We start from the raw sequence: 17,425 nt of genomic DNA on the forward strand, positions 1-17,425 counted from the left end.
ACGAATACAATTTGACATCTCCTAATATTTTCCCACATTACTTTGCATAACATCGTTATGTTTCTTACAAAGTAAATTGGGTAGTGAGGCGAAAGATTTTTAAACAACATCGAATGAGTTGCATTGTTAGTCCCAAGGAACTAATGATCCCAGTGGCACTTGTTGATTAATTTATAATCTAAAAACATTTCAAATCTCTAATGTTTAAAAGGATCTATTTTAAAAATCAATTTTTATGTGATAATTTCTTTTATTTGATTGGATGAGTCTTTTTTCCCAAGGGTTTAACTATTTTTTAAATTTAGAAAAATAATAGAAATTCAGATCTATCCAAAACATTCCTTTTTTAACTTTATCAATTGGAAAAAAAACATAAAAATTAAACAGTGGGTATGACCGACTGCAATTAGGGGAAACTATGTAAAGGGTTTCATCTATTGGCGGATTTGCAACGGGGTTTGATTACTATTTAAAATTTGAGGAAAAATTCTGCAATTTCAGGGGTGGAATCTTTGACACATTCAAAAATAGAAGCGATGGTGTAGGAAGGAGATTTATACAGCTACAAATCTCTGAATGAGCAAGAATTTTGCGTTTTGATGATTTTCCTTAGCCCTTCCAAAAAATGACAATTTTTCTTTTTCCCTTCTCTAGAATTTTCTGGTATGTGGTCTCGAATATTCTTGAGAAGAACTCAGATGTATTCATATGCATCGAAGGCATTGCTTCAGCTGGTTGAGATTTTAAGAACCAAAGTTAGTCTTAGGGGAACCACCACATTATGTACTGTAGATGGTGGCCAAACTTTCATCTCAAAGAAAGAGGAGGATTAAATCTAAGACGAACATGCTGAATCTCACCATAATTGACTTCTCTCACTTAACACTAGTTGTTTCAGACATTTCATGCTCCCTGATAGTCCATTTTACAATAAGGCGCTAGATTTCTTGCTTCTTCCTCCTCATTTCCCTTATCCCAGATGCGTTGTCTTTCTCCACGAATAACTTTGTTTGTGATTGTATAGAAAGTATTTCCAGTTGTTTATTTATCAATAGATCTAGTTGCTTGATCTTCTATGTTATTATTTTTGGGCCATTATTTTCATGCTCAATTTGTTGGAGCTCCCTCCAAAGTCATTTTACTAACTGAAAATACATGTGGCCAAGTGGTGGGTGTGGAGCCTTTCTCGCCTCTAGTCCTTGGCCTGGCCGTCTCCAAAGTCCCCACTGACTGTGAACCGAACCATTGGAAAAACATCACCAATAATTGACCACCTGTAAGGGGACTGGAAGCATCTATTACTCTCTCGTACCATCCCCTTTCAAAAATTTAATAATAAAAACTCTATGTTTGGTTTCTTGTCACTTTCTTTTAATTCAAATATTTTTGCACACATTACGGGAAGCCGTCATTTATCTTTATGTGATATTCAACACTATCATTCATCTTTTGGGGAGAATGCATTATTTGTTTCCAAAATTAATTTTGTTTTGTGGACTAGTGATTAGCACTTCCACCAATAGAAGGTGCCAGGGATGTGGTCGTATGTATTTAATAGAAATTTTAAATAGATAAAGCTAGGATAAGAAATTTATTTTCAACACAAATGAGGACAAATCTTTGTTTACTCGGAAAAATAGTAGATGATAAATAGTTTTCTTAATTCTTATTTTACAAGCATGTATAATATTTGAAAGAGCATTGTATGCAACAAAATTAAGTGTCACAAATTTGATTGTACAATGTTGTTGTATGATATAACTTGTTGATTCCCCAACAAGTTTTAGGAGTGCAATTCTTTGGAGTTCTAAACTAAATGTTGTATATGTGGGAATCACAATGACTTCCTTCCTCTTTATAAAGAGGAGCCTCAAGGTAAAAGATTGGATTGTATGGCCACCAGTGAATTATCAATACACTCACACTTGACAAATTAATTTTAGGACCGATTGGAGCTAAGAAATGACAAACAACAAAAATCATTCTTTCAAAAATATAATTACTTTTAGAATATTAATTTGTAAAATGATTTGTATTTATATAAATTAAATTTTCTTTTTTATATAGATATATCTATTTAAAAAAATAGTTTTAAATTCAATGATTAATGATTATATTTATTTATTGAGTATCTTTTCTAAATTAGTTCAAAATTCAATTATTAATGGTTATATTTATTTATTCAATATTTTTTCTTCCAGACTTTCTAAATAATAATAATTTATAAAAAATATTTATCTAAAAGTTACCTTTTTAAATGAAGGAATATTAATTTTCTTATATGTCTCATTATTTTAATTATTATAGAATTAATGAAATAAAATTTAACATTCTTAGAGTGAGTTTTTTTCACTTATAATAATAGTTAGCTCTTAAAGATAGTTATAACATTTCAAAAATGCAATTATTTATTTTAGTTGTCCAAATCATATTTTTCAATTCCTTTTTTAATATATATTGATATTTTCATCTTTTTCTTTTTTCACAATAGAGAATATGTTAAATAAAATTAACTATATATAAAAATCTAAAAAAATCACGATTACAATAAAATTTGAGCACATGTATCATATAGAGACAAAATTAATAAAGCCTAATGTGATATTCCACACACATATGCTATAGACACCTACCTTCTTGATAACTATTGTTGTCTCACCTAATGTAAAAAAATTTCTTATCCAAGTTTATTTTTTATTCGCCATTTTCCATTGGGATCTACTCTTGCATTTAAGAATAATTACTAGTAGAATTCTTTATTGATTTCTTCACATCCCCGAAATGATCAGGTAGTCAGTTCTAGAGAGTTAACATCAGCTAGATAATACCCTAGCCAATTTGTAATTAGATGATGGGGTGTCAACTTGGCATATGAATTGTTTGACAAAATATCATTAACAAATGTGACTCCATAGACTAATGATTGATGGATTTTCACATTGAATTCTGAAAAAGACTTTAGAAACTTTCAACTACATGTGTTTTAGAAACTTATGAAAGATATGGCTGAACAAATCAAAGGGATTTCATCTCATGAAATGGATTGACAACAAGATTTCCCAAAAATGGATTGTTGAACAAAATTTGTAAAAGCCTTTAGAAAATGGATTGATTGATATGATTACACATGTAGAAGCCTTTAGAAAATTTGTAGAAGCCTTTAGAAATTTGTAGAAGCCTAAAGAAAGACACACCCCAATTGTTTGACATAATGCCTATAAACATGTAGCACCGGGAGATACCATGAATTAAAAATATCCTCATTACAAGTTTATTGAAATAGTTTAACACCACCAAAGAAATAAAATTGATAGCAGTCAATCCAAAATTTGCAATGGGGTCATTGCGATTAATCCAAATTTCAAATAATAACAAACTATGGAACCATAGATGATGATGTTGTGAATTGTTTGACGGAATGCCTCAATTAGATGTCACAACTTCTGCAAAAGTAATGAACCCAATGTGAAAGCTTCGAAGCATAAACATGTTGTTTTATGGAAAGGTCTCCAAATTTTTAAGCAAATGTAATGGCACAAACAGTGCCAATTTCTTAACATTTGTCAATACCCTGCTATGATAGAATGAGAGCTTTGGAATGAGATATTAACATATATCAGTGGGTGAAGCTCAATCTAAATTAGAAAATATATTTTAAAAATGAAACCATTTTTCATCCTATTTTGAATTGAAGTATTAAAAAGTTGAGGAAACATTTATACATCAAATAAAAATGCATATCTTACCAAATGGGAATTTAATAGATTTCCACACAGATTTCTATTCATTCAGTACTATATCCAAAAAAGTATGCCTCTTAAAATAAGTCAAAACTATGGCACTCGCTAAATCATCATATATTTGCACCTGCTAGCAGTGCCCATTTCCCATCCTTCCAAACACCAACTATTGAATGGGTCCTCAATCAATCTGTACGGGATCACTCTCCACTTTCAAAAGATCATTAGAATTTTCTAAAATTATAATAGAAGTTATAAATTGGAGAACTGTACTCAATACACTTAAACTAGAGATGAGCTATTTATTCAATGGGCAGGGACTCTAGCTCTTCCAGAGCTCTTGTTTAGTATTATTTTCCCCCTTTTAGTCAAGGAAAAATCAAATGAAATATTTCCTGACTACATTGCTTAGGATTCTCACTGTCCATGCCACCTCCAAGAGCTTCTTCACAATCCTACCATGGAAACTCCCAAAAGTTCCATGTGTGAGTTGCATGGAGAAATAGAGGTCTAGGGTTCGAGACTATCTCAGGGTCAAATTTGTACATTTTTTCTTAACAAAAAGAAAAAAAAAAATTGGCTGGGTTCTATAGTTGTTAATCTTAGGTAAGTGCAAAATGTCAAGCACAAATAATTGTTAACTGATAAAATAATAATTAAATATTATTAATTTATATTATATTACATTTTGTAAAACAATTTTTAGAATTTGTAATTATTTTATATTTATATCCATATTATTTTCCAAAAATTTTAAATATGTATTTTTATTAATTATTCATTGTTCAAATTGTATTATAAATCACATTTTAAAAATTCTAATATTACATTGTTACTCATTAAAATTCAAAATCAAACATAAAAAAGCACATGAAATATTAAATAGAGGGCAATATAAATTTTTAATACTAATACAATTATATTTGTATTTTCTTTATTATTTTTCTATTCACTTAAGTAAACAAATAAGTGCAAAAAATAACACATTGATTTATAAAATGAAAGATGAAGCTCTAATAATAAATAACTACCCCAAATTCAAAACAAAAACATTAAATTAATAAAAGAATACTCGCATTAATATTCTTAGTGTGAAAGGGATTTTTTTGTTTTTTTGTTTTCTATATTTTTCCTAATACTCTATTAATTATATAATTTATTTGCTTTTTAAAAAAATTCTTAAGTAAACTTTAACAAGCCATTTTAATTCCTTAAAATTAATTCTATAAATATATTATTTAGAATTTTATATATAAATAGACATATTGATAAGAACTCATAAATAATGTTAAAATATTTTGAAGGTTTTATAAAAATTATCTTAAACTTATGTTCACCTCTAGTAGCTATAGATTAGAGAGAGCAACCACTTTATATTTTGGTACTTTTAATTGATTTTTTTTTTTTTTTTAATTTACAAATATAACATATGAGTAGACTAAGTTTAATCAAATGAAGTATAAAGTTTCCTAAGAGTAGATGACAACTAGGCTGGCCTAAGAAATTTAAATTACTTATATATCAATCTATATCCAACAACGTCAAGTACCATAATTCTTATCAAACTAAATTTTGGGACATGATTCACAATAGAACAATCAAACAAAAAATAGAATTATAGTCACAAATTCATATAGAATTTTATACTTTTGATACCTAAAAAATAATATTATCCTTTACATTGTTTTTAATCTTACAAGTACCCTTGCACAAGGCAGGGACTCAAGCTCAGACAAAGCTCTTGTTATGAAATAAGTGCACTGCTATAATGCACCTCATATATTTTAACATTAAATTCACTTTACACAGTAGTTAGTTAGATTCTCTTTTTATAAATAAAAAATCCAAATAAATTTCAACATTGCACCATCTTTTTAATATAATTTATATTGATAATTATAAATAAATCAATTTAATTTATTTTTCATGAAATGCACTCCATTATTGTACATTATAACAAAAACATTTTGAAAAAAGTTGGAAGAATGTTTCATAATTTTAACATTTAAATTTGTTGAATCATTTCATTTATGTTTCAAAATTTTAAGGAGACTGGAGTGTATTTAGATACTAAACTTATAAGAATGTGTATTTGGGTTTATACAATTCGTTTATATTTCAAATTTTTTGGAGTGTATTTAGATACAAAATTGATATGATTGTGTATTTTATTTTGTACAACATCATATACCTTAACTCTAAAATAAGTATAACTAGCTCATACTTATCAATTTTATTTTATTTTTAATTCTTACCATAGGATTTTACCAACTTTAAATGTTATATGTCAAAATTGTATTTTTACTTCAATTTCTCAAGGACTCTAGAATATATAGTATAAAATTGTTAAGAATCTTTATGAAAAATAAAATTTATAATCTTGTAAGTTGAAATATCTAACAAAATGAAATTTTATTGAGTATGACCAAATTTATATAGTACAATTTATTTTTTACACTTTGAATAAGATTGCATATAAGTCTAGAATAAAATAACTTACAAATAGGAAAAATTCACATCGACACAACATAACAATTTTACAATTCAAATTGAAGCTTATTTAATGTGCATTATGGCACCATTATTATCCACAATTTTAGTCATAGGATGATCAAAGCGATTCAATGTAAGAGGTATATAAGATGATGAAGCATTTTTGGGAAACATTGATATAGGTAAAATTGAAAGGTGGGGCCTTACCTTTATAATGGTCTCCATAGTCAAGTCCCTACAATGCCTTCACATTAACCATGCCTTCTCTCTTGAAGACTATGTCAAAATGAAAAAGAATTTGTATAACATTATTAGAAAGAAAGAAGAGCCTCTCCAATACTTGCTCTCACATGGTACTCATGTATTTTATGTCTACCACACAACCACTTTGATAGTTTTATGGTTCATATCATTACTTCATTTACCTTTACCATATTTCAACTTCTAACACTTCTTAATTTTAAATTTTCTATAGGTTCAATCCAGTGGTCAAGATGAAGAAAGCGGATGAATTATTGTGTTTCAAACATTTCACTGCTAAATTTTTCTTGATTAATCCACTAGCTTAACATTTTATTACAGCACTGTAATTTAAATTCATCATGATTAGATAATGCTCTCTAAAATACTACTTTTTGTAGTAAAATTTTAGTGTATAACGACACTTTAATAACTTCATTCAATTTTAAAAACCTTCAAACTAACATGTACATTAAATTCAACATAATTAGGTTTTGTTTTCAATTAGGACAACTTTTTTAGACTACAAATGCACTTCACATTTCAATCACCAAAATATTCTTTGTTTGCAGCTATATTTCCTCTGCTTCAAGAATTGAGTTTGATGTATGTAATATGTCATTCAAAAGGGGAATATTAAGGTTTTTCATCTTTGTTGATTTATAGAATCAAATATTTTTGTGTTGTCTTTTGTTTTAGAATGTTAACTTGGGCTATGTAAGATGTATGTTCCATGCTCCAACAATTTGATTCCTTTCATCTCTTTTATGTTCTATATCTCACTTCTATTCTTCGTGGATACTAATGGTGGAATGTGTAAAACTAAAATGCATTTAGTTTGTAACTATTAAAACAAAATGAAAATGGAAAATACTATTCTTTCTTTATGCAAGATTCAAGTTAATTTCCATTCGTTGTTGGTCAAAAAGTAACTTTTGCTTCCTACTTTCTTCCTTTTGTGCCTCTTATATATGAGTTTAAATATACACCATTTCTAATGTGTTTGAATTAATTTAAATGGAACAAGCAACACTTACAAAATATTATATTTTGGTAAATGCTACTTTCACTTCTATGACCTATTGACATACCCCTTGCACCTTTTCTCAGTGCAAACTTGCTAGTTTATTTATGATTTCTACAATAGGCAAGGATGACTCCTCAAACATAAATTTTGTTTATTAAAGCATTTCAGTTATAAAAGTATTGATATTTTATGTTTTGGGTCTTCAACATTTTTCTCATTTCCTTATCATGAAAAAAATGTAGCAATTGATTTTGCTAGGGTTTGAAAGTTGAATAAACAATTCTATTTTTTGAAAAAACATAGTACATTTGCAAAATTGTTTATACATTGTAGATTACATTTACATTATCATAGAATCTTTATTTTAATTTTGTGCAATAGAATGATAAAGCATCTTTCTACACACACACACACACACACACACACACAGAGAGAGAGAGAGAGAGAGAGAGAGAGAGAGAGAGAGAGAGAGAGAGTTAATAATTATACAAATTTTCCATGATAATAATAGTATAGGATAGATATCAAATGTTTAAGGTCGATAGGACATTCAAATATTTGATTTCATTGATTGGTAATAATCCAATGGAACCCAAAATCATTAGCACTCCCTCTTAGCTAGGGAAACTAGTACATTTGGGATCTTTTTTTGACCTTTATTGGTCAAATTTTTGATGCAATTTTCGACCAAATTTTTACCAAACTCGACAAACCCATTGGTCTCTATTTTTTTGGTCAAAATTTTGACTAGTTTGTTGGTTGGTCAAAATTTTGGCCAATCTATTGGTTGAAAACATTTTAGAGCATTTGTGCGAGTTCAACAAACAAAGGTAGAAAAAATTTTGACAAACAAAGGTAGAAAAAATTTAAGCATTGGTGGAAATTTCAACTAACAAAGGTACAAAAATAATCAGGCATTGGTGGAAATTTCAACCAACAAAGGTAGAAAAAAATTTAGACATTGGTGGAAATTTTGACCAATGAAGGTGGAAATTTTGACCAAAAAAGGTAGAAAAAGATATGGGCGTTGGGGGAAATTTTGACCAATGAAGGTGGGAAAAAATTTAGGCTTTGGTGGAAATTTCCACCAATGAAGGTAGAAGAAAGCCAGGCATTGGTGCAAATTTCAACCAATAAAGGCAGAAATTTCCACCAACAGCTAGGTGTAAATTTTTTTCAGGCATTCTATAAAATAGTTCACATGCCTTGCCTATGATATGACATTTTGCATGCATTCTACACTCTCTCATCTAGCTAATGATGGATTACATCGAGTGATTTGAAACCATGACTCTAGAAAACACACACAATCAAATCCAGAATGAACTTGCACTACAAATGGATTGTGGAAATCTAATATTGTTAATTTTGCATGCATGTCTACTAGGACAAATATATGTTTAAGTTGTGATTGTCCTAGTAGACATGCATGCAATTTTACCAATATCAGATTTCCATAATCCATTTGTAGTGCAAGTTCATTTTGGATTTGATTGTGTGTTTTTTAGCATTATGGTTTCATATCACTCTACGTAATCCATCATCCACCGAATGAGGGAGAGTGTAGTGTAGTGCTTTCCCTCATTCACATCTTTCTGGACATATTATTGCTATTATTTTAGACTAGTTTTATGTTGATGGATTAGTGGTATTGTTTTGAGACTATCAGATATTATGTTATGGATTCAGTGGTTATATGATGAGATCATTTAGACTTTACATTTCATGCATACATGATGATCATTATATTTTTTTTAGTTATTGTTGATGATTAGTTGGATGGTTTATTATCTCATGTGTTTTATTATGGATACTTACGCCATACTTGCATGTGTATGATGTGCGTGTTTTCTTATTATATGGCATTTATAATGTGGTTAAGGAAGGAAGTCGTAGTCACTTGCTTAGTCGAGATCTACACAATGCACCACTTCCTGCCATTATCTGTTTAGCTTAGCATTATATATATTGTATGTACATGCAAGATTTTTCTACAGGTTGCAGGTACCGAGTATCAACTTCTCTGAATTGCCAAGATGAGCGTACCCTATTATACTATCTCAATGATAAGAGAAGGGAGATAAATTCTCAAGTCCAAATCCCAAACCTTTAAGCCAATTGTCCTAATGAGGTAGGACAAGTATCTGGATATTTTACCCACCGAATGTGTGAGATGACATAATTCATGATTTTTAACCCTTTAGACTGAGTTTGTGTTCATATTTTATCTTGGAGGTCTATGGTGAATTTTATATTACTTAAGTCTTAATAAATAGATTTAATTAATAAATTAATTATTTGAGAAAATCAATATAAAATATCATGGTCTTTGATATTTTGATTATTAATTAAATGGGAATTAATTGAGGAAAAAGAAATAAATAAATAAAAATTAGAAATTAAAATTAATAATAATAAAAAAATAATAATAAAGTAATAAATAAATAATAATAATAAAAGTTATAAATATTTTAATAAAAAATTATATAAAAAGTGAATTGGAGATATAAGCTTGCATGGGAGTTAACACACTTTTCTATTTCTCATGTGTCAACAGCACGGGGGTTAGTGCATCAATTAAGCACATGGTGTCTACAACCCTATGGCTCATCTTGAAGGTTGGGAAAGACCCATGCTTAGTTGGTGACACCTTCAAGTTGTTTCTAGAAGCGTTCTAGATGTTTCTTGAGAGCTATTTATATTCAAGCATTCCTAGAGGCTTAGATATAGCATTTGGAGTGCAATTGGAGCATTGGAGGACTCGAGAACTGTGAAGAAGGGACGAGCTTGCTTTGCGGGTTTTCTGAGGAAGAGCGATTTAGCATCAGAATTTGGGTAGATTCTTGTGATTTTACTTAAGCTATTTCTACATCATGCATTCCCTGTCTTCTTCATGGCTTCCATATGTCTTTTGAGGAATTTCATATTTTTATTGTATGCATTCTCAATATGGGTAGTTTAATTTTATTTGAGAATCTTTATATGCATAGATCTGAAGAGAACATGGGGCTAGGGTTTAAGTTGGAGCCAAAACCACTAGATGATTTATTGAATAAATTTTGAGACCAAATAGTTTATGGAATTTTTTTTTGAAAATTGGAACCATTAAATAATTGTGTATATGCGCATTGTGAAATATACATGTTTATAATTTTTGCATCTGCATACATACATACATATATATATATATATATATATATATATATGCTATGATATTTGATTAAATTCTGCAAGCTCATATATATAAATACACACACACACACACATATATATACATATATATATATATATATATATGGATATATACATACATTGAATATTCATATTTTATAAATCGCAATGTCGAAACTTTATTAAAATACCGAATCACAACTGCAAATGTTTTATTAAAAATGTTTCATAGTTAAAACGATTTAAAATTTTGGGCGACTGTTGACAGAGTCATTTTTAAAATAAAAAAATGCATATAATAATGTGTGGAGGGGCGGGTTATACCCATACTTCCCCTTTCTCCCCAATGATCTTTACATAGGCTAGTCGCAGGGTACCTGCATGCGTAGCGTACCCGCGATAAGGTACTGCCATATGGCAGTGGTCGCAGGGTACCTGCGGATGTAGAGTACCTGCAATGGGTTTAAGTCGCACGCCAGCAATATGATCGGCGGTGAATTCAATATAAATTGCCTTGGTTTGGTTATTAGTTGTAATATATGGAAATCGATTTTTATAATTCAATTTTTATATTTCATTTTTTTAATATAAAATGTTATTTTATATATATATATATATATATATATGTATATATGTATATGTATATATGTATATATATATATATATATGTATATATGTATATGTATATATGTATATATATATATATATGTATATATATGTATATATATATATATATATGTATATAAGTATATATGTATATATATTATAAATAATTATTATATTTAAAAGATTTTAATTAATGGATCATTCTCTAAATGATCTAAAGTATTAATATTAAGCTTGTCAATAATGAAAAGATATTGATAATTAACTTAATTAAACTTAGTTTAATTAAGGTTGATTATTGGAACGTGTCATAAATCGAAGTTTTGAAATATGTAGATTTTGTTGATAACATTGGAATCATTGGGAATGTTATTTTCAAACAATATTTATATAAACAAAATATTATTAGATCAATTAGAAAATTGAGTCTAATGGTTTTAGGGAGAAACTTTTATCTATTAAAAAAATACATGGGTTAGGTAAAACATGAAATTTCTCCACTTGATATTTAAATTGGGAAACATAAATCGAGACTTTTGCATTTAAATTTAAGTTGTAAACTTAGCAAAACCAAAACATGTGTTTGCATTGTATTCTTTATGCTATTGTTTTGGGTTTCGGGTTGACTAGTGTTGACCAGTTATAGGACGTCTACCAGAGGCTTGGGGGTTATGTGATTGTGATGTCATGATGATGTTTTAATCTCGATCTTTATAAACCCAACCATTTTTTGTCATCGATAAGTTATTCTTGGTTATTTTCTAGTCACCATGATGGGACTGAAATGTGGATTTATTCTTGATGATGTCATGTTGTGACATGTTTGACTCAACCATTTTTGGAGTCTTAGATCAGTATGATTGAGCTATATTATGGTTATTGAGAACCATTGGATACTTTGATTATCAATGATACTTCAGTTGCCAATAGAGAGCTGTTGTGTTCATGATTTTCTAAAGATGTTTGCTCATTAAGATTTGATGCTTTTATGCATATTTGATGATTTTATTATGGATTATCTTTTGTTATTTTGAGATTTATGATTCCACGAGCATTAGGGTAGGATATATGTATGTAGTGACAGGAAGTGGCTTGCAATGGGGGTCGGGGCCCTAAGAGGCTGCCAGGGTAACTCATTGTAAGTTGGATTAATAAGTGATAACAATCACACCTAATACTAACTGAATGAACCTAAAAAGATAAGTGTTTTGTTCTCACCCATGCCTTGAGTTCTTGTATAGGCTAGGATGGGAGTAGTGAGAATGCATGGTTGCAACCTTGCATTCCATAGTATGCCTCGTCAATATGAGAGGATACTAGTGGCCCCATGAGATCAGTATGGACCCGTGGAGTTTAGCTAACTGTTGGGTAACTTGTACGTGATAAATGCGATGACACTTTCCCACGAGCATAGTAGGTTCCTACATGTCATTGTGTGCCTCTTGGATTAGATGCTGATTTTGTGTTTGGAACCTTTGAGTTAGTATAATTTTAGGATTCCTTGACTTATAGAGATTTGTTCTATGTGTTTTGGATAGCCTGTATGGGACTTAAGATTATCTCCTCAGCACGGTGGGAGTGGACCACTTAGGTACCACACGGTCAGGTGGTAGTGTATTTTCCACTCTTATCATTTGAGATTCATTGAGACATCGTGGCTGATGCGTGCTTCATGATGATGGATATGTATCCTTTCATTGATGATTAGTATATGTTAGATGATGTTATCTTTTGTTAGATTAATTTCTACATATGATGTTGTTAGGAGTCACATTCCTACTATGTTAATACCGATGATCTCTTCGGTGATTTGAGATGTTACGCATGGAGGGATGGCTAGGATCCATGATGGTCTAATGATGCTATTAATGGTTGGGAGGAACTGTGCACTCAGTTTATTATATTTGATCTTTATGTATATTTCTTCTATGATGATGTATCATGTGATTATCTCTACTTTGATTTATCATGGATTAGAATAGGATGATGTACCTTTATTCTATGTATGTATATTCTTTGAGCTTGTCATACCCTATGACATGTACAGAGAATGAATAAGCATTTGAAATGTAATGTATAAACATTGGAATTATCATTATTATTTCATGAGGATGTTGTAACAGATGGATTCATGTATGTTAAATGTTTCTAGATGTAATTCAATTTTAAGGGATCTTAAAGAATGTAATCTATTATGTATGTTATGTATGTTTACTTTTTAGATGGACATTGCTATTGCTTCCATCATTGTGCATGAGTTATATGTGGTATTTACTTTCGTGTTTAAAAAAAAAAATGCTACCAAACTTAGTGAAATTCTAGGTTAATTCTTTGGATCCCTTGGCGGGGCATTACATTTGGTACCAGAGCTCGAGTTTCTACATTGGGAGCTTTGGGTATCTTGGAGCAACAAGAACTTTGAACTATTAAGTGTATCTATTCAACTTGAAACTAGGTGAACTGAAACAAAACTTGAACTGTTACTTGTATATTTTTCATACTTCAACACTTAGTTTCAAAACTGAAAATTTTACTTAAACCTAAACAGAGAAATGAACTTAGTATATTGCAACATGTGATTGTAATAGTACTTTGTGCTATTGTAGTATGGTATCTGGGACTAGGTCTTCTATTAGCGGCCGTGGTAGAGGCCAAGGTAGAGGCTGTGGTCATGGCAGAGCTATCAGTGTCCATGAGTCTGCCCATGAGGGATTGGCTCATGTAGAGAGAAGGGAAGAGCACTCTAGTAGGCAGTAGGAAGAGAGCCGTAGAGAGGACCAAGATGAGTCTGAAGAGGTTGGTTTGAGACAGATGATGCAGACTATTCTAAAATGTCTACCTCTTATTCAAGAACAACCTAAAGTGCATCAAATAGAGCAAGAGCATAGACCCAGATCTAGAAGTCCTCAAAAATATCATCATAGGTTCATTGTGTCCACTCAAATGAAGGATCTTTGAAGATCCAAGGTTAAGTCTTTCAATGGGCAAGGTTTTGGTTATGTGGCCAAGCAGTGGCTTATTTCCCTCGAAAGGATTTTTGCCATGTAGGAATTCAATAGCAATGTTAAGGCAAGATTTGTGATTACTAATTTAGAGAATTTTGGGGCCACTTGGTGGGTGATTGAGGAGAAGAAGCTAGGAATTAATATGAGCAGTGTCACGTGGGAACTATTCCTAGAGAGTTTTCCTGAATGATTCCTACCAGAGGAATGGAAACAACAAAGGGCTGATGAATTTCATAATCTTAGACAATAGACTTTGTCAGTGACCGAGTATGAACGTAAGTTTTATGTGCTCATGTCTTTTTCAAGGTTCAGTGAAAACTCAGCTCAGTTGACACAACATTTTATTAGGGGTTTGAATAACTGTATAATTGGGGGTGTCAAGGTATTTGAGCCAAAAACCCTCAAGGATGCAGTACATCAAGAAATCCTTGTTGAGCAAAGTGTCAACCTTGGTCAAGGTGGTTTTGTAGGAGCACCAGTAGCATCAGGATCTAAGGGCAACTATAATTCAAGTGGTAACAAGAAGTTCTCTTTCTCTAAAGGGAAACAATATCAGCAACAGTCTCAGCAGACACAGCAACAGAAGGGATCAAATTATTAGGCCCAAGATGGTGGGAAAGGTTCTAACACCAATAACAACTACAATGCTCAACACAACAAACAAAATCAGTCCAATCAGCTAGCTTAGAGTAGCCAATCTTTTGTGAGCAGGAACAATCGTTAGCAATCAAATGTACCACCTATGGGTAGAGGATCTGGTAGAAATATATAATGTTTTTCATGTGGTCAGATTGGACATTATACAACACAATTTCCTCAGCAAGAACCTCAATTTTTAAGATCTAGACCTATAGTTTTAGAGCCTATAGTTGGTGATGCAGGTAGAGCTCATAGAGTTTTTGCAGTAATTGATCAGCGTCAAGTAGGTCATCAGGGAACAGTGGTTGAGACCATAGGTGCTATTAGAGGTATATCTCTTTCAGTATTGTTTGATTTTGGAGCTATAGATTCATTTATTTCACCATTTGTAGTTTCTAAGTGTAAGCCGGATGCGATAAAGAAAGATCATGGTTGGCAAGTGGAACTAGCCTCCGGCATTAAGATCTCCAAAGACTCTATAGTTCATAAGTGTGGGCTTATCTTAGGAAGCTTTGTTACTATAGTGGATCTTTAAGTCATACCCCTTGGTTCCTATGATGTGGTTTTAGGTATGGACTGGCTTGGATCTCATAGAGCCAGTATAGATTGCAGGAAGAAGATTATTTTGTGCCAAGATGACGAAGGGAATGATGTGAAGATAGTTGGGATATCGAGGCCTATATCTCTGCAGATGATTTCTGCTATGTAATTGAAGTGAAGTTTCCATAAGGGATGTTAGATATTTACTATTATGGTAAATGATCTTGATGAGGAAGACCCTATAAGGAAGACTTTAGATCACCCAATTTTGTAGGAGTTCACAAATGTTTTTTCAAGTGAGATTCCAGGCATGCCTTCAAAGAGGGACATTGGCTTTAGTATTGATCTGATTCCTGGAGCGGAGCCTATCTCTAAAGCTCCTTATCGTATGACTACTCAAGAATTGGGTAAGCTATGTCTTCAGCTAGAGGAACTTCTGGCCAAAGGGAGCATTCAACCTAGCGTATCACCATGAGGAGCTCTAGTGCTCTTTGTGAAGAAGAAAGATGGTTCTTTGTGCCTTTGTATTGACTAAAGACAGTTGAATAAGGTGACTATTAAGAACAGATATCCTTTGCCTAGGATTGATGACTTATTCGATCAAATCAAGGGAGCTACAGTATTCTCCAAGATTGATCTTAAGTCAGGATACCACCAGCTTCACATTAAGGAACTAGATATTCACAAGACTACTTTTCGAACTCGCTATGGGCATTATGAGTTCACAGTGGTACCTTTTGGGTTAACTAATGCTCCATCAGTTTTCATGAGTTTGATGAATGGTGTGTTCCGATCTTATCTGGATAGGTTTGTACTTGTGTTTCTTAATGACATATTGATATATTCCAAGGCTTAGAAAGAGCATGAGGAACACCCACGGTTGGTATTGTAGTGTTTGAGAGACAATCAACTTTATGCTAATGCAACTAAGTGTGAATTTTTCAAATCAGAGATTCAGTATTTAGGGCATGTTATTTCAAGTGATGATATTTCAGTGGATCCTGCAAAGATTCAGGAGATAATAGATTGGCCGACACTGAGTAATGCGTCATAGATTTGTAGTTTCATGGGTTTAGCTGGTTATAATCATAGATTTGTCCAGAACTTCTCTAAGATAGCACATCCTATCACTTCTCTTTTGAGGAAAGGAAAGAAGTTCGTCTAGACAAAGAAATGTGAGGAACCTTTTTAGAAGCTCAAGGAGATTTTGACTAGTGCACTGATTCTAGTTGTACCAGATCCAAAAGGTGATTTCATGGTGTGTACAGATGCTTCTCTTGAAGTGATTGCGGTAGTGTTGATGCAAAATGGTTGGGTAATTGCGTATGAATCACGCAAGCTCAGGGATCATGAGTTAAATTATCCTACACATGATCTTGAGTTAGTAGCAGTAGTTCATGGTTTGACAAGATGGAGACATTTCTTGTTGGGGCACAGATTTGAGCTACATAGCGATCATGGTAGTCTTCAGTACATTTTCACTCAGCCTAACTTGAATGCTGGCCAAAGGAGATGGATAAAGTTTCTATGCGAGTATGATTTTGAGGTTAAGTACATTTAGGGTAAGGAGAATGTGGTGGTGGATGCTTTGAGTCACAGGAGACATGTGGTATCATCAATGACTCTTAGTGTGAATTTGAGGAGTCGGATTCTCCAGGCACTTCCTACAGATTCATGGTATCAGGAAGTGTACAGAGAGATAGATTCAGGGAGAACTTTGGAAGGTAAGTTTGCAAGTTACGTTGGAGAATTAGTTGGTCTTTTAAGACATCTGGGAAGGATTTATGTGGCATTTTTGGATGAGCTACACACCTTGATTCTAGCAGAAGCCCATCGTACACCTTACTCAGCACATCCAGGTGTCAAGAAGATGCATGCTGATTTGAGACATTTGTTCTTTTGGTCTGGGATGAAGTGAGATATTGTTTATTTTCTGGCTAGGTGCCTTGAGTGTCAAAGAGTTA

General features: G+C 31.7%; 1 protein-coding gene across 1 annotated transcript in view; it reads right to left on the reverse strand.

Annotated features, from left to right (window-relative positions):
• Positions 1-1,107: 1,107 nt before the first annotated feature.
• Positions 1,108-17,425, reverse strand: part of LOC149528538 (uncharacterized) — a 104,251-nt gene continuing 87,933 nt past the window's right edge. Inside the window, exons 3-5 of the mRNA XM_089808046.1 lie at positions 11,049-11,123; positions 10,863-10,872; positions 1,108-1,230 (exon numbers count right to left, since the gene is read on the reverse strand). Coding sequence (XP_089664172.1) covers positions 1,108-1,230; positions 10,863-10,872; positions 11,049-11,123 — 208 coding nt within the window. The remainder of the gene's footprint in view (positions 1,231-10,862; positions 10,873-11,048; positions 11,124-17,425) is intronic.

Source organism: Cupressus sempervirens, chromosome 11 (genome assembly GCF_028749045.1).
Source record: "Cupressus sempervirens isolate cs-2001-9-10 chromosome 11, ASM2874904v1, whole genome shotgun sequence".
In the NCBI taxonomy this organism is placed as follows: Eukaryota; Viridiplantae; Streptophyta; class Pinopsida; order Cupressales; family Cupressaceae; genus Cupressus; species Cupressus sempervirens.